The sequence below is a fragment of the Coloeus monedula genome (assembly GCF_965178545.1).
Source record: "Coloeus monedula genome assembly, chromosome: 6".
Lineage (NCBI taxonomy): Eukaryota > Metazoa > Chordata > Aves > Passeriformes > Corvidae > Coloeus > Coloeus monedula.
This window is the reverse complement of record NC_138786.1, coordinates 33,151,471-33,176,233: the sequence shown is the minus strand read 5'-3', so window position 1 is coordinate 33,176,233 and position 24,763 is coordinate 33,151,471. Positions and strand designations below refer to the sequence as shown.

General features: G+C 34.8%; 1 protein-coding gene across 1 annotated transcript in view; it reads right to left on the bottom strand.

Annotated features, from left to right (window-relative positions):
• FMN1 (formin 1) overlaps nucleotides 1–24,763 on the bottom strand; it is a gene marked incomplete at both ends in the record, with an annotated part of 129,894 nt that overhangs the window by 29,760 nt on the left and 75,371 nt on the right. Inside the window, 3 exons of the mRNA XM_082283246.1 lie at nucleotides 6,611–6,703; nucleotides 19,941–20,061; nucleotides 21,940–21,999. Of these exons, the coding sequence (XP_082139372.1) occupies nucleotides 6,611–6,703; nucleotides 19,941–20,061; nucleotides 21,940–21,999 (274 nt within the window). The remainder of the gene's footprint in view (nucleotides 1–6,610; nucleotides 6,704–19,940; nucleotides 20,062–21,939; nucleotides 22,000–24,763) is intronic.

Here is a 24,763-nt window from a genome sequence, read left to right as displayed (position 1 = left end):
TCTATCAAACTGCTTTGAGTAACAACTTCAAATAGAATCTCTTTACCTGTCTTAAAAACAACAATATAATATTGTCACACTATGAAAGGAAATAAGTGCCAGTGTCATTTTCCTCCTAATCTTTGACTGTATTAAGACGTATAAAGGTATGTCCTGTTGACAGTAAGAGAGAAAAAAGAAGTATTATTGTATTGTGAAAAAAAAAAGGTGTCTTGGAGTATTCTTGACTTCTGATTCACTACTACTAAGTGACATTAACATCTTGCTTTATACTTCATAGACTGCTTTGAGAGAAAAGCAGCAATTTTGAGTGGAAATACTTTTTTTCCTGTAATATAATAAACTACGCTATCATCCTCCTACACTCAAAATATGTACGGGACTATAAACTGATAAAAGGTTGCTATTCCAGGGTTAATACAATAGGTGCTACTAGATGAGAAGCATAAATCACCATGTATGGGCACCTATAGCACAAGAACAACATATTCACATACTGAGCAACAAGTAGGAAATGATGAACAAGAAACTCAGTTGGCCAGCTGCTAGCTTTTATCATAGAATCATTGAATGGTTTGGGTTGAATGGGACCCTAAAGATTATCTAGTTCCAACCCTGCTGCCATGGAGCTGGTTGGAACAAGTAGACCAAGTGGTTCAGAGCCCCATCCAACCTGGCCTTGAACAATTCCAGGGACAGGGCAAACCACAGTTTCTCTGGGCAAATTGTTCCTGTGCCTCACCAACCTTACTGTAAAGAATTTCTTCTTAATATCTAATCTAATCTAAACCTACACTTTCTCAGTTTAAAGCCATTCTCCCTTGTTCTATCACTGCATATCCTAGTGACTAGTCCCTCTCCAGCTCTCGACCAGCCCACTTTAGATACTGGAAGGCTGCTGTAAGGTCTCCCCAAAGCTTTCTCTTCTCTAGGCTGAACAGCCCTAACTCTCAGCTCCAGCCATAATGGCCTTCCTAACAGAATTTATTTCCTATTTTCTTTCCCAATGGACTACCTCAACAATCCTCTGCGGTGCACTTCAACAGGCAAATGAGGATATGTGGATCAAAACTCCTGTTCTGTACCAGAAATACATTCGAAAGTGCATTGGACTGGATGCATGCCCAGGTAGCTACTGCAGCCTGGCTAAAATTATTGAGAAGAAATCACTCAGCAGTTAAGAGTGGATTTGCAGACTGTTTCCATATGGCTGCTAAGCTTGTCTGAAAAATTCACTAGCTCCCAACAGACTGCTGCAGTGACTAGTTTGGTCTATGACTCTATTTTTCTATTGCATAGTCCCATAGATACCACAGTGTTGACCTTTTATGTAGTATACAACACACAGCAGTTGCAGCAAAGCAATTACTCTAAGCGATGTTTCCCAAATGTTAGGGTAGAATTCTAAACATAGTGCAATTTCTTCTTCTTTGGGATTAATCTCAATGACTACTCTATTTAACAAATCCCTCCCTCTCCATCTTGCTTGTCACCTTGGTCACTTCAGTGTATCGTGCACCTTTCCCAAATAGCTTTGCTTTCCACAACTAAAGAATTTCAAAAACTGTTCTGTTGACATCAGACTACTCGCTTCCCAGACTCTGTTCTAAATTAAACAAATTCCTGTACTAGCACAGTCTTCATCACCAAGATGCTTTATTCTTAGAGAAATGAAGAGAAGCAGCTATGCTCTTGCTATGCTAACTGCTATGAAGCATAAAGACTCTTTCATTTTCACATTCCAGTACATGAGGGAGGAACCCAAGCACAGATTGAAGTTTTTACATGCTTTCTGACCTGGATCCACTGAAGAAGAATGTGGAAACAGATTTTGCAAGATCCTGCATGAATCTGTGCTATTTGTTTCTACATTTATTAAAATGGACAAACAATATGAAATAGTCAAGCAGCAAAATAAAAAATAAATTTAATTAACATTAGTCACCTAATCCTGTATGCCATTTGCTTTCTGGTTTGTATTACTCTTGAGGGAATGCACAAGGAGAATAAGAAACACTATGGAAAACACCAATGGTTAATGGCCAGCTTTCTTCTAGTGAGCTGCACAGCTGTAGTAACCAAAATCTTCTTTTTCTCCATCTCAAAATAGAGTATTTTGCATCTTTCTCATAGTCATATAACTATTCTGATTTTTTCTGTGTGAGATAGTTTCATATCAACAGAGGAGTTTTCTTCTAAGAAATTCCGAGCAAGAATTTAATGAATTAAAGAGCATTCCAAACATAATAATTTCATGATTTCAAAGGCCTTCTTGCATATCATGGCAATTTAAATGGAAAATAATTATGAACATCTTTTTAACCACCCCATACAGTAATTTCAATGGAAATACAGTAAGTGAATATTAATTCATAATAATTAGTAGGTCTCCATACTATAGAAAAACTAATATAATTTGTTGCACATGATATAATTAGATTTACTAAAGATTATTTCAACTTTGAGAATAATCTAAGCCTTTTCCAAAAAGCATAGGCATATCAAATACAACTAGTGAAGCATTAAGACAGTTTAGATAAGATGTCTTTCATGTGAGATTCAAAAAGTACTTGACAAAGATTATTTCACTACAATAACCAGCAAGAATCATTACTTAACCTGAAAACACGGCACTCTTGAAAAGGACATCAACCAACTCTGCTAGCACCACATACAAAGCAGCTAAACTGGGAACGGAACCCAAAGCTTCTGGCACCTAATTCCCTGTTGAAGGCACTGGGCTACATTACATCCAGTTATACAAACCAGCACTGACATCAGCAGAAGTACAGTTTATCCCCTCTAGCATTTTAGAATGTCAGTCTCCATAACACTCTCAGTGTTTTTTGTTACAACACAGCAAGTATTAGATTTAATTGGTATTAATTATAATTAGGAAATGTAAACATTTCAGTATAAGCAAATCAGGACTTTTTTCCTTACAGCATTTCCAACTTCGCATCGACTAGAAATGATGGGAATTGCGCGTGTGGGAAAAACCTCAATATCTATGAGTTCCAGCCCTATTTTCACGCCAAAAGTTTCAGAAAAGCATCTGAGTTTTGGATACTTGCTGTGAGCTGGCAGAAAGAGAACAGACAATTTTTTCTTATGTTTGCTTACCAGTCACAACTCTTTTTTAGATAAACAAAACTGAAAACAGACGCTTATCGGATGCTCAGTATTATCAGCTAACTCCTAATTTCAGAGAAGCAGCTGAGTTTGCAGACACCTCTAAGCTTGACATTTGTCCAACGCCTGCTCTAGTGACATAAATCAAGATGGGTTTCTGTGTTATTTTTCCCTATCTTCTGTGTGGAATTTTAGAGGATTTGCATTCTAATGCCACAGAAAGTACTGTTCACCATTATAAAGACTCAAATCAATCAGGTGACTGACAGAAAAAGAGAGTCAATCATTATAGAATTTGACAGCCTACTGAAAACTCATTTCAGAATAAGGTAGAGTAAGATGTCAAAAGATGCGAAGTTAAATTATACAAAATTGTGTCTGATTAGATACCATAAAGCATAACTTTATAACGCAAAAGTAGAACAAGGGAACATAATTAAAAGTGAACAAGTAAGTAATCCATGTGCTCTTTCTAGTATACAAGAGATCTCACAAAAAAAGTGAGGTCCAATAAAAAATAATATATAGAACTCCTTGTTCCAGGACAGCATGCAGGACTGTAACCTCTTTCTTTTTTAAAATATATACATTATTCACACACATAAGGATAAAATATATCTCAATTTCCACATCACTAGGCATAAACATAGAAAATATTTGGAAGAATATGTTTTTCTATTTGAAATGATAATGCATAATTAAACTGCAATTTTATCTAAAGCAGAACTCGTCTTCTTCCAAGATCAACTGGGTATTTATATAATATTCCACTCATCAGAAAGCGGAGTATGATAAAAAAGGTAGCTCAACATTGCAGGAGATACCAGGTACTGGATTGTCTTTATACTTTTTAAGACTGTGTTAACCTGATTTGCTATTTCTTCTGTTGGTTTTAGCTGGTGGAGCTAACTTTTTTCACAGGGAACTCCTACAGTGCTGTAGATTGGATCTGTGACCAAAACAGCATTGATAACATCCATGTTTTAGCTATTGCTGAACAGTCCTGCACAGCATTCAGGCCTTCTCTATTTCTAATGCTGATTTCCAGAAAGCAGGCTGGGGATGAACAAGAAGTTGGGAGGGGCCAAGCCAAATCAACCAAAGGGATAACTCATACCACATGACATCATGCTCAGAAATAAATCTTGGAAAAGAAGGAGGAGGTAGGGGAGAAGTTCAAAATTATGATGCTTGTCTTCCCAAGTAGTGGTTATGCATGATGAAGTCCTGCTCTCCTGGTAATGGGAAATTTAGAAATGTGTGCTCTAAATGGAACTCAGAAATACTGTGGGAAACAGGACAAGGGAAGTGACAAAACCCCCTGTACTAGGCACTGGTGAGACCACACCTTGAATCCTGTGGTCAGTTTTACGTCCCTCACACAAGAAAGACATTGAGGTGCTGGAATGTGTCCAGAGAAGGGCAACAGAGTTGGGGAAGGGTCTGGAGCACAAGTCTGATGAGCAGCAGCTGAGGGAGCTGGGGTTGTTCAGCCTGGAAGTATAGCAATGTGGGGGTCAGTCTCATCTCCCAAGTAACGAGCGACAGGACAAATGCGTCAGGGGAGGTTCAGACTGGAGGTTGGGAAAAATTTCTTCACTGAAAGAGTTATCAAGTATTGAAACAGGCTACCCAGGGAAGTAGTGGAATAACCATCCCTGGAAGAGTTCAAAAGGAGTGCAGATGTTGTGCTTAGGGATACAGTTTAGTGGTGGAACAGGCAGCGTTAGGTTAATGGCTGGACTTGATGATTTTTAAGAAGCCTTTTCCAACCTTAATGATTCTATGAAATGGCTGAACACCTGCTCACTGACGGAAGGAGTTGATTGAATTCCATATTTTGCATTGCTTGTTCACACAGCTTTTGCTTTCACTATTAAATTGTCTGTATTTCAACTCATTAGTTTTCCTTCATTCACCCTTCCGCCCCTCTTTGCCTCCCCATGGAGGGGCAGCAAACAAACAGCTGTGTGGTGCTAAGCTGCCAACTCTGCATGAACCACAACAATCCTCATGAGATCCAGGGTGCAGTGAGAATCTCAGAATCTGTGATATGATTGTGGAAGACACCGTTTGGTTAGGGTCCTGGCAAGACCTGGGCAAAACTGAATTACTACAGTACTTTGGCAAGCTAGATCAAGAAACATGCTGGAGATCATAATGGTTCTGCAGAAATACAAACATATATATATATACATATACATGTAGTACAGTAATAATCTTGATATTATTGTCAAACTGTAAGTGCAAATTTCCAGTTAAATACATTAGAAAGACAATAAAGCTGTCCTGCAGTGACATAAAGATTTCCACTACATTTTTTGTTTTAGAAGTTCTGTGGCAAGGAATTTGCTGCTTAAATACCATCCAAATACACTTGCAACTAAAAAAAATTTTATCAAATAAATATATCCATTGAGCTCCATGGCCTGGGAGAAGGGTAAAGGAGAATATTAGTTTATTTAACAGTACAATTTAACTGCTACTTTTGAAACAGCCCATTTTAATTTGTATTTACACAAAATATTTACACAAGATAGCCTCATGAAACAAAGTTATTAAAAAGACATTAGGACAACCTTCATAAAAAAAGATTAAGCTAATTAATAAATTATTACAACAATCTGAATGATCACTAATATTCTGTCTGGATGAGCAGATTCAGATAGTTCAAATGACTTCTCAAATAGCAAATTATTAAACTGTTCACCATTTCTATGAGAAATACAATTAAATTCTTAACTGTCAAAAATACAGAATTTGTTTTGTTTACCTAAAAAGACTGTACTCCTACAAGGAGAGGGGGGGAAGTGTCTTCCTGTATATATTTTGCATAGCTCCAGAAGCAATGGTGCTGGCAGAAGCAGGTGATGGGGAACACAGTATGAGAAACATGAGGGAGCAGGACTGCTGTTTTCAACAGCAACCTGCATTTACATTGTTTTCAACTGGTGACTAAACTGTACTTTGGTTTTCACCCACCGTCTCCAGACTCTAAGCTAGTAAATCACTTTTCCTAATGCTTATTTCTGTCTCACACAAGACAAAATCTTTAAATATGAGTCAGTCAGCTCATAAGCTCCCACTAGTGAGAAAAGATGACATGTATATTGTGGACTTTCTCTAAAAGAGTGTCTTTTGCTCTAGCCTTTTATAAGTCTTTGAAGCTTTATATTTCCTCTGATAAATTTGGTCTGTGATGAATATATTTTTCATTTTGCCTACAAATAATAGTAAAGAACAAAGCACAAAATAACCAATGGGAAATGGGTGAGATCAAGGGAGTGATTATCCTTGACAAGTGATGTCTAAGATCTGTATAACATATATCAACATATATTAACATATATTAGGCCCATTAGGAACATAATCCACAGGAATTTTCAGAGGAAACAGATACTTTATGCAGCTTACATTATGCATAACTTTGCAAACCATTACACTATTTGGCAGTAAGTTTTTTTTCAGATGTGGTTACCTTTCTGGAAGAATTCCTCTAATTTCTCCTTGAAGGGCTGGAGATGCTCTTCAGAAGACTCTCTGCAAACTAATTTCATCTGCTTTTCAGAGCCTACAAAAAGAAGATGAGACACATTTATGGCAGAAGTAATGTACCAAAAGTAGATTTCACCACCATAGGAATCTACGTCTAAATTAGTCACCTGCACTTACTTTAGAGGTAATAAATAAGCACTAAGGAATCCAGCAATTACATTAAAATAAAAAAATACCTATACTAGTTTAACATACTAAATAAAAAAATTCTGTATGTGTTAAAAGAGTAGAATCTGTCTTTAGTAAGGAATTTGTCCTAAAACTCCTGCAATGTGCTAAGGCTTGCTACTAACACAGCCTGCCTCACACACTAATTCTAGATGGTAATTTAAAGCTTTAAAGTCTTTTTCTGTGGTGAGTGGAGGACGCCTTGTATCTGGACTGATTTTAATCAATCAGTGCCAGGCATCCTATACTCAACCATTTTTCCTGAAACAGATGCAGAAATTCAGCATTACTTAAGTATTCCATCCCCAGACCATGACATGAAACAGCTGAAGTATGTAAGAAATTTAACTTAAACGTAAGTGCAATTTGTTTACTATTTAATCTATCTGCTATTTCAAGAACTGGTGCCATGCCAATTTCTAAAAAACTTCTTTTTTTTTTGCCAGTGAATTTTAATAGGCCTAGAACTTCTAGTAAACTTAGTGCATTCCAGTGTTCCACATTAAAGGTGATGGGAGACAGAAATCAAAATGAAATTAGTTTCCATTTAGCAACTGAATTTATGAACCACTACAAAATTTTTCTTCCACAACTTTTCATTCCCAAGAAGCTAAATTTAGATGGAAACTTATTTTGGAGTTAAACATAAGACTTACAGTTTGGCTGCATGAACTGTATTCACACCATATTGCTACCACCATTAAACAAAAATTAATGCAAAACTGTGGAAACAAGTTGAGGCTGTGTAATTTAAATGTCACATTAATTTAAATTTGCAATGTAGTGTAAAAAGTCAACGGAAGGTTGAAAAGATATGCATATATTTTACTGTGCAAGGAGTATTGTGCTTATAATACCCTTGGACCACCAGGATGTACTGAAAAGAACCACAGCTTTTCAATTAATTGAGAGCAGAAATGCATTAGGACAATTCTTATCAGAAAAATACTGAAAATACTCGTTTCCACCTAAGAGTATACTTTAATTTAGCACTCTCCACGACTCATGTAGGTTGTGAAAAATGGCCTGGGCCACAGTCTATCTTTAATCTGTAGTTTTGTAACTTGTAGCATATGACGAACCTTTCAAATGATTCCGTGTGAAGTTAATGAGTATTTGTTTGTATGCCAGATAGTAGGCAGAATAGAATGGTAATTTAGCCATACTAGATTGGGAAAGAAAGTCTTTTATTAGCTACTCAGTTATGTGTCTTTAATATTTAAAATTAAGCAAAAAAAAAAAAATCCAAAATCAGGGAAGTTTATATGACATCTTAAAATTATTTTCTTATGATACATGCTGCTTACCATTAAAAACTTGAACTTTCTGTGACTGTTATAATACACTGGTTGAAATGTGTGTATACTTAATATTTATGTCTGCAGAACTAGAAAGAGATTCCAATCAAGCAAATTGTTGAAGAAATTGTCTACTTTGGAAGACAACAGACATTAGAATTTTGTAGGTGGAAAAAATCTAGTAAAATAACTGAGACAGTATTTTAAGTTTCTGGCTGTAACTTTGAACAAAGTAACAGCTATAGGTTTGTGTTCTTCCTTTTTGTTTAAACAAATATACACAAAATAATGAGGAACTATTTAGAAACTATTTTGGATAAATATAAAATGACAAAACTGTAAAAGTAATATAGTATACATAATATGTTCAGGCATTTGGAACACTGCAAATGCCCATGATTATTACAGTCATGTAAGGTTGCAACAATTGTAAACCAGTAATTCTTTTATAATACTCTTACATAAATTTATATAAATCTATACAGAATTAAATTTCTATGATTATGTATTAGACTAATAAGCTTGTAGGTACAGTAGTATCTAACACACTCTAATATACTCTAGAAAGGCATTTTCCAAAACATATGGTGTTGCTAATGCATCATCTGAAGCATTGAAAGCTTTCTGGATGCTTTCCAGAACAACACAAGATTTAATAAGGTAGGTCCCATGTATTTAAGTGACCAAGACTAGGATAAACTGTTCTTAAAGTAAAAAGAAAGTACATCGAAACCACCTTCAGTAATTTTTTTTTTTTTAATTGAGATTACTAACATTAACCTTAAAAGGTTAGACGACAAAAACTAAGGAAAATCTGGTTAAGAAGTACCAACACATAGAGCATTACAGAAGAAAAATTGATTTGGATAGTGAATTCTTAAGAATCCTAACACCCCTAACAAGGAGATCAATATTTGGAATGAGGGGAGAGGAACAGTAAGAAGAAAGGCACAGAAATTAAGAGAAATTGGACAGATGACATACAATAAGTGAATCAGGATTCTGATTAAAACCCTAAAAGTTTGAGATGAAGTGAAATGGGCTGATATGAGTTTCAAATGCTTAAGTCATCTTGAAACAATGAAATGGAAAGAGACATAAGAAGTTAAGTAAACACTGGCAAATTCTAATAATTTACATTATTGTAAAGCCTTAAAAAGAGATCTTTTAGGCTGAAGAACCTTAGAACATGATCAGATTTGCTAGGGAATAAATATGGCAAGGAATGATGGAAGTGTGTTCAAAGGAATCACAAATCAGACACAAGAAAAGACATATTTTGAAGAGAAAAAAGCATTTAGTGACACCATTAATGTGAAGTTCTTCATTAAAACGGCAGTTGTAATGATACATATTAAAGTCAGGTGGTCTTTGTCAAGCTGCTCTCGTAGTCATGGTGGAAGTCTACCATTCAACTGTATGACCTATCTCAGTTCTACACAACATAATAAAAAAGGTTTTTGGTAATTAGCACTCACTGAATTTCCTGTTATATAAGGCTTTTCGGTTGGTTGTTTTTTTATTTACTTGAAACATACTGTTAAAAAAAAAAAAGTCACGCCAAACATTATATAAAAAACTCCTAAAACTGGGAAGTCTAGTTCCATTGATTGCTTTGATTTTCCTTGCTGAAAATACTATAATATGAGTGAATATTACATCTATTCTTTATATTTTGTTCTCATATTCACTTATGTAAAAACCTTTTCCTCTTTAAAAGAAAATTATGTCAGCAAAGTTTTTATTAGAATGATTTGGAGGTAAAGGGTCCTATTATGCATTCCTTTTAAACACATACTGAAAAGCTGAAAAAATGTATGAAATTCTGAGGAATATGCGGGAATTCTGAGGAAGCTGACAGCTATAACACCACATATACGCTTCTCTCACCATCTCATTCCAAAATAATCTTTTGGGAAAATAAAAACCTGTTTCAGCATTACTGAGTTCAAACAGATGCAAATTCTCCGCTAATGTAATAAACTTTTGGTTCTTTTCCTTGGTATGAGCTGTATGTTAGTGAAATTGAATTTAATATGCTACTTTGAAAATTGTTTATTTCTAAATGAGCTATTGCAAAAAAAAAAAAAAAAAAGGAAAATACAAGTGTGCAAAAGTATTTGAAAGCCCTTACAAATTGTTGGATGTACATCATGCTTCACCCACTACAAATCTTGGACACAGAAATGGAAAGCATTAGCAAAACATTAAAACAAAGCTGGAAACTGCTGATTATCAGTTTGCCACTGTCTTCAGATTTAATGCAGTACTTGGCTCAAAAAGTTCTTTAAAAATCCCCAATATAAGTGAAAATATTTACAAAATAGAATGTCTCTCACTTAATGTCTATTGGGAAATAGTCTTAAAACTCCACAGACACTTGTAAATCTGTCAAAAGAATCATGGCCCATAAACAAACTTTCACGTAAAGAGCATTTCTGTGTCAATCAGACACGATTTGGAATTTTTTAAGCACCATTTTTAAAGTAAACGCAAAACCAGAAATAGTTTAAAGTTGATAACAGTAAATTACTAACTATTTACTCACAAGAACTCACCAGCAGCATTTACAGGAATCAGCCTGACAGCAAAACCAAGTATCAACACCATGAATTCCTATAAACCTGTCACTGACACTATCCCCTATGAGTTATGCCTTTGTAAGAGCTGCTAAACCTCCCCTGCTCCTGTCCGTTCAGAGTATGGCAGGTTATACTGCCAAGCTTGCTCTTTTATTTTGTTACAACGCAAGCATCTTTGACATAAGGATTACTATTTGATAGTTCTTTTTTAGAACCCTGACCTTTTCTGTTTCGAAGAACACTTGAAATCATGAAAATGATTGCAAATTAATTTAATGTAGTGCTAAATAACCCCAAATTTCTGTATGAGAGAATCCATGATATTTTACAGTGCAGAAACCTGTTACACTACATGGATCTACACACCCAAATAAAAACCTAATAAACCTCAGATAAAATGCATAAATTTTTATTGTTCAGCAAGTGTGATATAATTTTCTTATGATTTATTTCCTTTGGTTTTGCTGTATTAATTTTCTTGCTTGGAAACAGCTAAATAGTTATTGGAGATGAATGTTTACCCATTGGACACTGCTGCAGGATCTGGTTATATTCTCTTATTATACACACTTAGGTACCTACTTACTGGAGTTGTTCACGTGATATTGTTAATTTAATACATTTTGCACTCTCTACAGCTTTTGCACTTGTAAATAAACTTGCATGTAAATTTTCTTTTTAGGTAGAATTTTAAATAATGTACAGAAGGGAAGACATTCATCTTGATTCCGTGGGAGCATGGTAAGAATTTTAACAACTTCCAACTGCAAGAAGCTATGCTGCTACTAACTCAGAGAAGTTTCAGAGACAGTATTTGCCCTTTTTGACACATATTGATACATGTACACACATCAATAATAGGAACACACAAATGTTCAATCTCTATCACCAAAGCCAGAGCTGTGAAGTGGGGTGAGAAGTTTTCTGAGACAAAAATATCTGAGAAAAATGTAAAAGGGCATCAGATTGTGGTAGGACTCTGTTTTCAAGCTTTGTTTTTATGGTCTTAAATAAAGGTCAACAATTTAATGCATAGAAGTATTAGCACACATAAAACTAAATATACCATTCCAACCTATTAATTGCTTGCATAGCTACTGTTCTGTGAAGATATTTTCAGCTAATTTAGAAGAAATGTGCTTCTACATACAATTATCTTCTTCACATATTAATAATTCTCTTTTCTTAAAAAAATAATTTCAGAGGATAGAAGATAATAAGAAAAAAGTCCAGTCTTTGTCTGAAGCACATTTCCTCATGACACACAGAAACAAGTATTTGTTATGTTGTCTAGCTGTCATATATAAATGAGACAGAAAAAACATTTCAGTACTAAGTCCTAAGATGTGGAAAGTGAAATAACTGAATTAGTGGCACACAAAACACTCTGTAAAGTTCACCTGTTCTGAAGGAGACAGACATCTTGACAATTCTCACAAGTTTGATCAGATATTCTACCTTTGTCTTTTGAGGGGGCTTTATTTTAAGTTCAACAACATTTTGAACTTTTAAAGTTGGTGACGGCATACAGAGGAACTTTCAGGTCTCTATTAGTTTCAACTAACCTAAAAGAAAATTTTTTAGCTCCTTGTTTGGTGAAAGGGCATCAATATTTTACATAAATCACTTAAAAACCTTTCTGTTAAAATTGTTTCCCAAGACTACATTTAGCAAAATGAACGAAGACTGCTAGTAAAACTAAATATTTTTCACACCATAGCAACGTATCTGAGCCTCTGCTTAATGTACTCCTTCTGAAATGGTAGTTTACATTCAGGGCACCCTTTAGCAGAGAAGCACAGTGCAAGGGACTGAACAGTACATATAAATGATTATAATGACTAAAGCCTCAGAATTTTCCAGTCAAGTCTTTGTAAGATTCCTTTAAGTGATTCCAGCACACATGATTAGTAGAAAATTTTTGTTAAGTGTCAAGATCCAAACATACAGAACTCCACACATCATTAAAATCTGTCAAGAGCGTAGAACTGTGTGCTAGCAGAATCTGCTGAGAAACTGGAACACTTCCCTTCTCTCTGAACAGTACAAAATAGTGAATACTTTGAAACTGAAGAGTTTTGTCTGGGTAATTGAGAGGGAGACAACATTTTTAAGAAGCAAGAATAATATTTTCATCAGATGAGCTAGGATTTTTACAGTGCTAAGGAAAAAAAAAGACCTTCCAAACACTCAAACATTTTATCACTTAGCATACTGAATAAGGGATCAGATAGAAGAGATTTGGGCAATGGCTGAAACAGTTTATGAGCTGAAACTGTAGAAGCCAGAGAAGTGATCCCCTATTTTCCTCTCTATTGCCAGATCTCTGATTTTATGTGCAAGACAGATCATAAAGTTCGACGTAATTAATTCTTCTACCAAGTAGGTAGAAGTTTGATTCAGCTCGAGCATTCAGCTTAGATTTAAAATCACGTAAATTCATAACCTACCTGCAATATTAGCAGGAACACTTCTCAAGTGCTAATTAGCCCTATTATTACTAATTTGTATCCCACGGTCTGAACTAATGCACTTTCAATCTTTGATATGCGACTGTCTCAATTCTAGCAGAAATCTGTCTTGTCTTTTACTGCACGCTTCTGCAAAGAGGAAAAGCTGATGAGGTCCATAAGTATGAAGTCACCGTTCCTCCCAACACTAGTATTTAACACTCTCCAAACTACATAATTCGTTATCCATCACACACATTGATGGGGACAATATTCCTCCTGTTCCCAGATGTATACTACCTGCTCCCAGAAGTATCCTTCATAGTTACCTAACTAATGCTTAACATGCACACGTGTTTATTTATTTAAAAGGGCACACAGAAAACTGCACAGAAAATCGTAACTGTGGTATTCCCAAGATTCATTTTAGGATCTTAACATTTGCAGAATGATTTTTAACAAGAAATTTCCGAGAATTCTTTAGCCAAAGAAAAAAAAAAAGTAAAAGAAAAAATTAACAGCATGCCATTGTTTAACCAACTGAAAGCTTTCTCCCTGTGCCTTTGTGCACACATGCAGACATCTGCTTTCAGGGAATAAACTCTTCAAAAACATTACTGCTTTGCTCCTCTATTATATATCTGAATGCTATTTAAAGCATTCCATACTATCTTTTTTAATCAAAAACTAAAAAATCTAATGAAATTTTAAGAAATGATCCACTTAGAAAAATTCCTACTAAATGTATTCACATATGAACATTACCAGTGGAACACTGTCAAAAAGTTAGTTTTATTATAAAATAAAATCCAATGCACATATAGAAAATGCATTTTTAATGCCTGTGTTGGATCTTTCTAAATCAAAACAAACTGAAATACATCTCATCCTGCTAAGGCAAGAGACTTCAAAAAGTGCTCAGAAAACTCTGAGAAAGAAAAGAGGGTCAACTCTTGCACAAATGAACCCCAACTTTTCCGGTACAAAGCCATCATTTGCTCTTCTCCTTACATTATTATGCATTGCCTCAAAATAGATAATGTAAATACTGGACTGTGCAAAAACAGTGAAACCACATACAAAACAACATGCTTCTTTTATGCTATTACCTAAAGAAATAACACATGCATCTATTTGGCTCCTCATGTTCCACCACGCAGTTCAAAATTCTACTTGCTTGCACTTCCAAAAATTTAAGGAACATATAACTAACATGAGGAAAAAAGAAGCAAGTAGGTCCTGTAAATTATCATATAACTTCTCTGCTCCTGAAGATTTTTTGACATGTATGTTAGTCAGACATTTAAGCCCCTCTTTTTAATTGACTTAAAACATTTTATTTAAATTAGACTAAGGCTTCAATTGGTCGAAAATATTTTAGAAGAGCATGTTTGATACTTTTTGAATACTATCCTCCTCTAATGAATAAACAATCATCTGTTATTGAGAAGTAGCTATTGATACTACAAGATATTCAGAAAGTTAATACTCAAACCTGATACAATACTTAGAATTTTCATTATGTGCTCCAGTAACCTTACTATCAAGGAAATCAAACAATAGATAAAACCCCTTGACACTGCAATCCGTGCGCCATTGATTGGTCCTTGAGCTGTATCATGATTACACTAGAACACTGGTCCGCAGAACAGACTTTACTGAAGGCTGTATTATGTATGAACTAAATAATTCCACCTGACTAAATGATAACACATCAAATTAATTTCTCCATCTATGCATACGCAGAAATCCAATGAGAGCTGAAGCTACCTCAATCGATTAATTGAAAACATCAATTAATCTCTAGAACAAAACCAGTCTATAGTTAATTAAGGGACATTTTGTTGCAAAACCCTTTCATTCAGTTTGAGGACTCTGATGGGAAAAGACATTTTGGAATTTTAAATTAACTTCTTGTGAATAACACCGATCAAACTTTTCTGCGCCTTCGTATGTTTTCCTATTGATAAATATATTTCCTTATAATCCTTGATAACTCCAGATGTTTTTCAGTACTTTAAATTTGGAAAATCAGAGTTTTAGTCTGCATTAACTCATTATTTTTTCTTTTAGCAGTTTCCTCTTTGACTCTTTATAGTAACAGTTGCTGAAAGCATCGAGAATGAGTGACCTTTTTCACCTTCCATCCATTTCTTATTTCTAAATTCTCTTCCATGCTTTGCAATAGAAAGTGATACCTAGCTACCTGAAGAGGCATTGAATGAGAACAGTGTAGATGCAACAGTTCAGTCTGGTCTAATCAGCCATGCTAAGAAACAGTGTTCAGAGAGTGACACGACTGGCATGGTGTTTGCTAGTCACATCCTGTCCACTGGACCTGTTTCTGTGAACAAGAATGTATTTTATTTATACATGAATATATATACATATCTGAAAAAGACTGTTTATATTGTCCTGCCATTTAGGAATGAAAAGTAAATCAAGCACTTGAAAAAGAGGCAGGGGAAGCCAAGTATGTTCAGTCCAGTATAGAGAAAGCAGGCTGGGGATCTAGATTGTCCCTTCAACTATATAACGAATAACTAGAGAGAAGACAGAGCCAGACTTTTTGAGGAAGGCACATCTAAAGAAAATGGAGCAATAGTCACAAGTTGCAGTGCAGGAAATTCTCACATGGGATAAAGAAAAATATTCAAGACGGCAATGAAGCACTGGAACAGGTGCCCAGAGAGGTGTTGTGATTTCCATCCTTAGATTAAAAACTGAGCTGACTATGGCCTTGTACAGCCTAATCTAAATATGAAGTTATTCCTGCTCAAAGGCTCTGGACCACAGGACCTCCAGATGTACATTCCAACCCACCAATCTGCACTTCTCTGTGATTTTAAGATACTTGTAATGATTCTGTATAAAAAACAGCGTGAAAATGGCCAACACAACATTGAGATTTCTCAACTTTTCATGCATAGATTTACTTACTTCTCTTTTAATCTTTTCATAAGGATTATGGAATTTCACAAAATGGAGTTGTCATAAACCCAAGTTTTGGGGAAGTTCTCCTATTTAAATGGGGAAATGTTGGGGTTACATACTTATGCAAGATACAGATCTATCAACAACTAGGTTAAGACGTGCCCAACGGGAAACCATGCCTTCTGGCTCCAAGCGACTACTGCACAGCAGATCCATAAATTTTATTTTAGATTAATTCCTTTCTGTCATGCATGTGTGTGCAAACACCTACAGATACACTCACACACAGTTAAGTTCATAAAAATTTAAAACATATATACAGTACTGAAAAAAATATTCGTATGAAAATTGTAACCAATATTTCTACTGGTGGCCATGAAAATGGGGGAAAGTAAAGGGTATGTGGATTTTCAGTGGAATCAGAATGTCACAATCTCATAGGAAATTTAATTAATTATGAGAAATAGAAGTGTGACTCTTGAAAATACTTAGAGTGGACACCTTGGTTTGCATTTCTAACAATTCAATAAATATCATTTGTTAAGGTCAAGAATACAAAAAAGTTATAATGAATATCACAGTAAATTACATAAGGCATCTAATATTGCTTTCTTTTCAGTAACAGAGCAGCATAAAATTTTAAAATTTTATGTACTGTATTGCAAAGAAGAGGAATGAGTATGACAGATGGAAACAACCTACAGTGCAATTAATTTTGATTTAATTAAAATTGTTCAGCTTTGGACATAGATTAATAAAAGGATTCATGGTAAAACTTATACTAGTCTATCAAACCTTGGTAAAGTGGCTTTCTTTCTGAAAATCTTCTTATGATTACACATTCAAAACATTCTGTTCTAATTGCAGAAGAATAGCAATTTCAAGAATACCAACTGGCATTGTCCAAATTAAAAGGTAAATCATGTTTGGTCACAGGGGAAGGAAAACGTGGAAATCATTCATTGCCCTAGACAAGGAATAAGGTGTCTTAAAATCTTAAGCAAAGCAAAACTTTTTCTTTCCATAACTATAAAGATTACTGGAAAGCTAGCACGTGTTAAATGAATAAATGTATCTGCTTATGATACTGTGTAATATTTGAAAACCTTGGAAATACACCAACAAGACCTGGAGCAAAAACCTGAGTTTACAGAAATTTCTTTCTAGTGGGATGTCAGAGTGGAACCAGATTTCACTCCAAAATTTTCATCTCACCATCTAATAATCACTTCTTTCCTCTGAAAAGCCTGTATCAAATGCCTATCTTTGTTTCTCATTCTTTTTAACCTAAACCGGTCATGATTAAAAAGTTGTTCTGCAATATGTTTTAAAAACCTGTTGGATTAAGGTTCTCCAAAAATTTTTTTGAATTTTTGATTCTAACTTCTGTCTAATCCCTTCAGAGTAAAGTTAGCTGGCACCTTTAAAGTCTAATCTGAAAGATTTCAAAATAGCAAATTGTATGGAACTCAATCTGTTTATCTGAAAAGGATGAAAGGGTTTGTGCTCCATCTAGATTTGAACTTTCGGTTCCACAGTGTCTACATATTTCAGACCAGAGGTTTATACCATTAAGACACAACACTCATGGTAACTCCTTCTTTCCTATGTTAATATCCATGTTAGAAACATAAATGAATGCCTTGATAAACTAGTCAAATACTAGTTTACAATATTTTTAAATACTAAATGACAACTACTATGAAAAATAGCTATCAAAATTGCCGTTTCAGTTGCAAGAAGTGATAGACTTCTTTTTTTGTTAATCATTCCTTACAAATCCCAGAAAAAAAGGTAAGTCACTAACAGGAACATTAGTTCATTCCCTAATGACACAATGAAAACCTCTCTTCCATTTATTACCTTTGTCTCATCCCACTTCCAAGGTAATATGCTTGGGACTACCTTAGCCAACAAACTGTGAAATAAATCCAATGTACCCTATAACAGAGGCAGCCCCGGTTAATATTGTTCAAATTATTTACATCTAAAGGGCCGCGCCTGTCTGGATAGCTGGGCCCGACGCTTCTCTGGACTTGGTTTCTGCTACTCACATCTGTTTCAGCTTTAGACTTTCACTGGTATTCTGCCAGCAGCCACAACTTTTTAATGGCTACAATAAACTACAGAGACTCATCAAATCTTTGTTGTACGTGTTAAAATTATAACCTCTTCAATTAAAATTTTGATTTAAAAATTAACTAGAGCATTAACTGAAGAAAAAAATTTGAAAGGGAATGTTTGAAAAAGATAAAGTCTTATATAAGTGATTGTTTCTTTGTTTAAATGTAAGAGAAACAATCACAGGAATGCTCTTTTGAATCTGTTGCATATTTCTAAGTGATAAAATACCAACATCTGAAAACATTTCCACAACCTTTTTGGTTTCAAATCTTTGTTGTCATTAACTTTGTATGTTAATTGCTTTGGCTGGGTTTAACATACACCTTCACAAAGAATTATGAAAACAACCTCAACATAACAATTTTTCTAGATTTGCTATAAATCGCTACAAAAACTTGGTTTAGAAAACAGAAATCATTGATTCCAAGAAAGCTGAAGTTTTTATTTTAAGAGTTAAAGAGTTTAGCTTTTCCTACTCGCTGTCTGTCTTTGCAATGTCGAACAAATATGATGTGAATGTCCCAGCCTCAATGCAGATCCTGCACGACTAAGATGTATGACAGCAGGACTACATGCTGAAAAAGTACAAGATCAAACACAGATCATGTTTCTGCAAAAACTAGCCCAAAAAGAGGGCAGGCCAAGGGGCTTACAGGGCCAAGCGATGAGAGGAGATAGAGCACTCACTTATGCCCGGGTCGAACAAACAACAACTGATACTTTCCTACCACTATTAACCTTTGAAATTATCCTAAGGATGGCAGTGACCTAATCCAGCAATTCCTAGCTGTAAGGATAAACTATTTTGTAACGGTTTTCAACACCTTATATTGAAAAAATTTGAAAACAATTATCTTGTTCAACACTGATTATAAAAGGACTCCTCCATTCTGGTGCAAAGATGTAAATCTAAATGTAGAAGTTTTTACAGGTTTTTATGCAGATTCTCTTCCTAAACTCCATCTTCTACACAGAACTGCCTTAGTAAAGTAACAAACTTTTCTGTAACAAGAAAAAGGCTTAAAATATTGAGTCATCATTTGCTGAATTTATTTTAGAAGATTGTATGCAGCACAAAATAGAAAAGAAACTGCTTGGAATACTTAAGAGAACAACCCTTCCTACTTTATTTCCACTCAGTACCTTGATTGATAGATGAGTTGGGTTTCTGAGTCCCTCTTTATAATAAACATTTTTAAATGTTTATTTTATGTCCCAGGGTGAAAATATTTTGAACTGGAGCTTTCCATTTCCCTTTGCTCTGCCTTGGCAAGCTGTGTTTTATTTCTACATTAATAGTATTCAACTCTTTCTTGTAGCTTTTAAATTGTTGTTATACAAGTACTGAAGAAAGTATTTATGTTATGGAGCTAACAGATATCTACAGTTAAACACAAAGTTCTGGAGAAGCCAGAGGAAAATTGACACATAGCTAAAGAAATATTCAGAAAGATTTCTTTAGGGGCCTTTTGATTGTAAAAGGGAAAATTACTTTTCAGGATCTCTACTTTCATTTTTATTAAGTCATGAGTTAAATTTTTTTTCTTTCTAATTTATGTGAGTAATTTGTGCCACAGTGTAAAAACTCTAAATGAATCAACACTATAAACCTAATTAGCAATAAGAAAACCTCATAAAGATCACATTTTAAGTGGCACTTTGTTGTTAGCAGAACAAATGTGAAAGTTCCCAGTTACCTTCTAGATCTCTCTTCAGTTTCCTTAAGTCTTTTATTAGGTCTTCAAATTTAACTTGGGAGGCCTGGAAAAAATCCTGTGGTTCTGGTAAAGGAAAAATACTCTTGTCTGTTCCTGCTTCCTAAACAAACAAACAAACAAACAAACAGGCCACTATGAAAACTGAATGCACTTCCAGTGAAATAAAATACTTTTTTTTTTAAATTCTCATCTATGAAACAGTGTTATAAAATTACAAAAATAACATATTTTAAATCATTCTTGCTAAAACATCTCATTCAAGATTAAATACTGACCATTCTGAGTATTGAAACTTCCTTTTATATGTTGTAAAGCAAACTGTGCTCAATTTGAACTTTGAAACATTAAACTCACAACATTTCAGTTAATTTTATGTCAATAAAGGTTTACATAAGGGATTAGAAGTTTCTTAAAAAAAGATAACAGGAATGCCCATTTTAATGCAAGAAGTGATCTTATGCCAAAAGTTTGTGGTTTCACTCTCTCACAATTCATTAAAAACACACACACTTTATAAGCATTAATTGAAAACCCTATTCATGTATTTCCTCAAGCAGTTCACACAGATAAAAATACACAGTTGAAGGTTTATGTGGCCAAATAAATCACAGGGGTTAAAGTCTGTATAGAACTCCTACATGTATATTTTATTTTTAGCACAGTAAGAAAAAAACAATCAGAAGTAAAACAAACAAACAAACAAAACAAACAGAAGCTCCGCCAAATGAAACAAAACAAAGCCAAAAAAAATCCCCAACCAACCAACAAAAAACTTTACAAGGTTCAAAGCAGTATCTCCAGTGAAATTTTAACAAGTATGTATAAATGGTATTAATATGACATTGCTGTCATAAGTACAAGCATATACTACTGAGTTTAAAATATACATATACCTTCATAGATTTCAGTCTGTAATAATGGAAAACTTATAGGTTGGAGAACCAATTGTTTTGTGAATGGGGAAAATTATTTTATTATTATAAAGATAAGAACATTTTGGTGGAGAAAGTGCAATGCACGATAATCACACGATGTTTATTTCCTCACAAGGAAGATACACTGTTTTGTTTTACAAAATTCTCTGAAGTAAAATTACAGTATAGTAGAAAGTTTGCAGAAATATTTAAATAAATTAATTAGAGAGCATAAAAATCCCAATCCCCCAAAAAACCCCAAACCAACAAAACCAACAACAGAAAACATAAGAAAAAAGAAACAAACAAACCCAAAAACCCTAAAGAAAGAAAACTGATACAGATCTACATATCTCACAACTGCTAACTCATCAATTCAACAACCTTATGTACGAATTTAAAAAAAAGGAAGGAAAAAAAAGCAATCACATTCCTAAAATCAATTAATAGCAACATTTTCATTTAAAATACAATAGTTTAAATTTTCCACTCAATAAGTTTGGCTGTTGCCAATATATATTTATATATTAAATATATATATTTAGTATATGAATGTATGTAACACGTATAAACGCATATACGGAGGAGTATCATATACAATAGAATGTAACTCACTCAAAGCAGCATTTCAACCCCTAACTTCATCCCCATCAGCTGACTCACCTATCTTAAAATACCAACTTGTCCTTGCATCTTGTCCTAAGAGAGAAATCATACTTCTGCCTTCCAATATAATGACATCAGAAGGAATTTTACGATGTTACAGCAACCCACATGTAGTAAGACAGGGCTGCAGTGACCACCTGTCCAGTCTGCAGCAGTCACAGCTAATTGCCTGCAGTGGAACACCCAATGCAAAGTTTTCCAAGGTCTTATCTTAAAACTTACAGCAAATTTCATGCCTGTTGAGGTACACAACTATTATAAGAAAGCAAAACAAATGGATTTCATTTTCCCATCAGAGGTACTATGTTCAGATTTCTATAAAGCTATTACAAACCCTTTTACCATCTCTTAAAGAAACCCACTTTTTGAGAGGCTGATAGTGCAAATCAATCCTTTACCTTATCACAATGGCGTAGGTAATATATGACGACATAATCCACAAGATTAATACCATTATCCTAGGAAAAATTAAAAATGTGTGATTAATATGATTCAAGTGAATGAAAATGTACTCTATTTCAAATAAAATGGATCATTATTTTATAATGCTGTGAGAAATAGGATTTTTTAGCCTTAGCATTACTGACCAAAAAAACTGGCTTTTACAACATCGACTTCATCATACCACTACCACCAGATCTTAAGTTTCTTTTGGTTTTAAACACCAGGCAAAAATACATGCAGAGAAGAGTACATGGGAGAAGCTCTCCTCACATTTTATTTAATAATAGAAGGCATTACAGAATAATAATATTAACTCAAATAACAATGCTATTCAATAAGATTACTCTTAAACATTATATAAACTAAATATTACAGTCACCTCAGATACATTAAGGGGAACAGGATTTCTTGAATCCTAATCCCAGTCATCTAGAAGAAATATCTGAAAAAGGCATAGATGCTTTACATATTTTATTCTAAATGTGAAATCAGACAGCATGCAACTAAGAAATATATTTCCTGCGCTGTTACCATATAAATATGAATTTTAATTCTCACTTCATGGAATCCCCATTTCCATGTCCCTGCACACAACTGTACACAGTATTTTATTTTGTTACATGTCATTGGGTCAGCATGGGCCAGATGAACTAAGGAAAAGTTATACATTACATTCAACAATATAAAAGAACCATGATATAGGGAATTATATCTGGAATGTCTTTGAAGTTTTTTGGATGTGTTTTCATATTTTATATTGACAGGTATCAGAACAAACATTTGTATGTGAACAATGTCTGACTTCCTGTACAGAGCTGCCTTGTCTATATGAGAGTCTGCAACACATTATATTTTATTAGTATCATACACCAGTAAAATTCTTAACTAAGTAAGTCACCGCTGTCATGCAGAAAAAGCCACCCTGCATGTATAAGAGTTTTAGAAGCCACTACTGGCAGGTCAAAAAATCTCTATAAAAAGTAACTTTCTAGGCTCATGTGACAATAAATGACTTTTATGTGAAATAAGAGATATTTAGCATTGGCTCTTTACCTTAGCTCATGGAATTCAGCTCACTTAGACGTGCTTACTGGCAATTCATGAGAAGGGAGTAATGGGACACAGGAAGAATACCTTAATGTTCAAATGTACAAGACCCTGCATTCTTCTCCTTTGCATTCTTCTCCTTTGCAAATACAGTCTATCAATTATCTCCGAGGTTTCATGTCAACCTCTAGAAACTGGACCCTTTGAGGTTTTATGCAATTTGGAAACTAATCTAAACTAATAACATATTTATTCTGGCTACCAGGAAACTGTAAATAATGTAATTTTTTAGCTTGTTTTGCTAAGGAACAAGTCTTACACAGTTATACTTTATATCACGCACTCCTTTTCACAATGCATGATTTTAGAACATGCTTGCTAAATTCAGCCACATTGTAAAGTCCCAGAGATTACTAAATTCTATGAAGTTTATAGATAGATGGAAGAGCAAGACCATACCTAGCACTTCTACTGAGAAAAGTCAGACAAAGCTGAGTTTTACATTTTTCTTCAAGGTGGCTAGTCAGCCAACAAACACCTGAGTAATGGGAAACTTGGCCTGGCTCTAGTTAAGCTGCTGTTTGTACTGTGTCTTGTCCATGCAGTAGGACTGGGAAAAAAGTGATCATACGGAACAGCTGAACCATCACAGTGAACAGGAAAGCAAGAATTAGAATAACAGCATCATTTAGGTTGGAAAATACCTTTAAGATCATTGAGTCCAACTGCAAATCCAGCACTGCGAAGTCCATCACTAAACTATATTCCTAAGTGCTACCTCCAGGGACGTTAACTCCACCACCTCTCTGGGCAGCCTGTTCCAATGCCTCATAACTCTTCCAGTGAAGAAATTTTTCCTAATATCCAAGCTAAACTTCCCTTGAAACTACTTGAGGCTGCTTCCTCTCATCCTGTTGTTTACTACTTGGGAGAAGACCCCACCTGGTTATAGCCTCTTTTCAGGGAGTTGTAGAGAGTGATAAGGTTTCACCTGAGCCTCCTTTCCCTCAAGCTAAACTACCCCAGCTCCCTCCGCTGCTCCTTGTAAGACTTGTGCTCCAGACTCTTTACCAGTTTTTCTGATCTCTGGACATGCTCCAGCACCTCAGTGTCTTTAGGAGACAAAGGACTCAAATCCTATGGAAAAAGCTTTCATTAAAACAAGTTGCTCACTGAACAGTTCATTAAATGTGTTTCTACACTTTGTTAATGATGATATACACAAGTAGACCAAAATGCTGCACAGATATACAGTTTTGCTGACACTGCCTGTCTCACAAATGCATTCCTATGTATATGAAGCATAATGGGGAACAAAAGCTTAAAATCTACATCTCTTGTAGTCAAGAAAGCACTTCACTCAAGAAAAGTGGAAGAGCATGAAAGATTTTTTTTTCTCACACTCCAGATCTATACCAGTATCAGCAGAAAACTATCTCCTATTCTTTGCTGCTTCCTCTATTCATGGGGTGCCCTGGTATGTTTTGGCAAAGAATGACTTTGAGCAGCGCTTCCACTGCCTACATTACATAACACCTCCTCCTCTGCCCTACTGAAAGAAGAAACAAAGTAACCTCATCTCAGAAGGTGTCTAGTCTTTCAGCCTGACTTTGATCTTAGCATGACTAATCAAAAACCAGCTAGTGCTTCTCAATTTTTGACAAAATAATTTACTGCCATCTATGAGCATTTTCTTGTGCATGCCACTCAAAATTCATGTCCTACATCCAT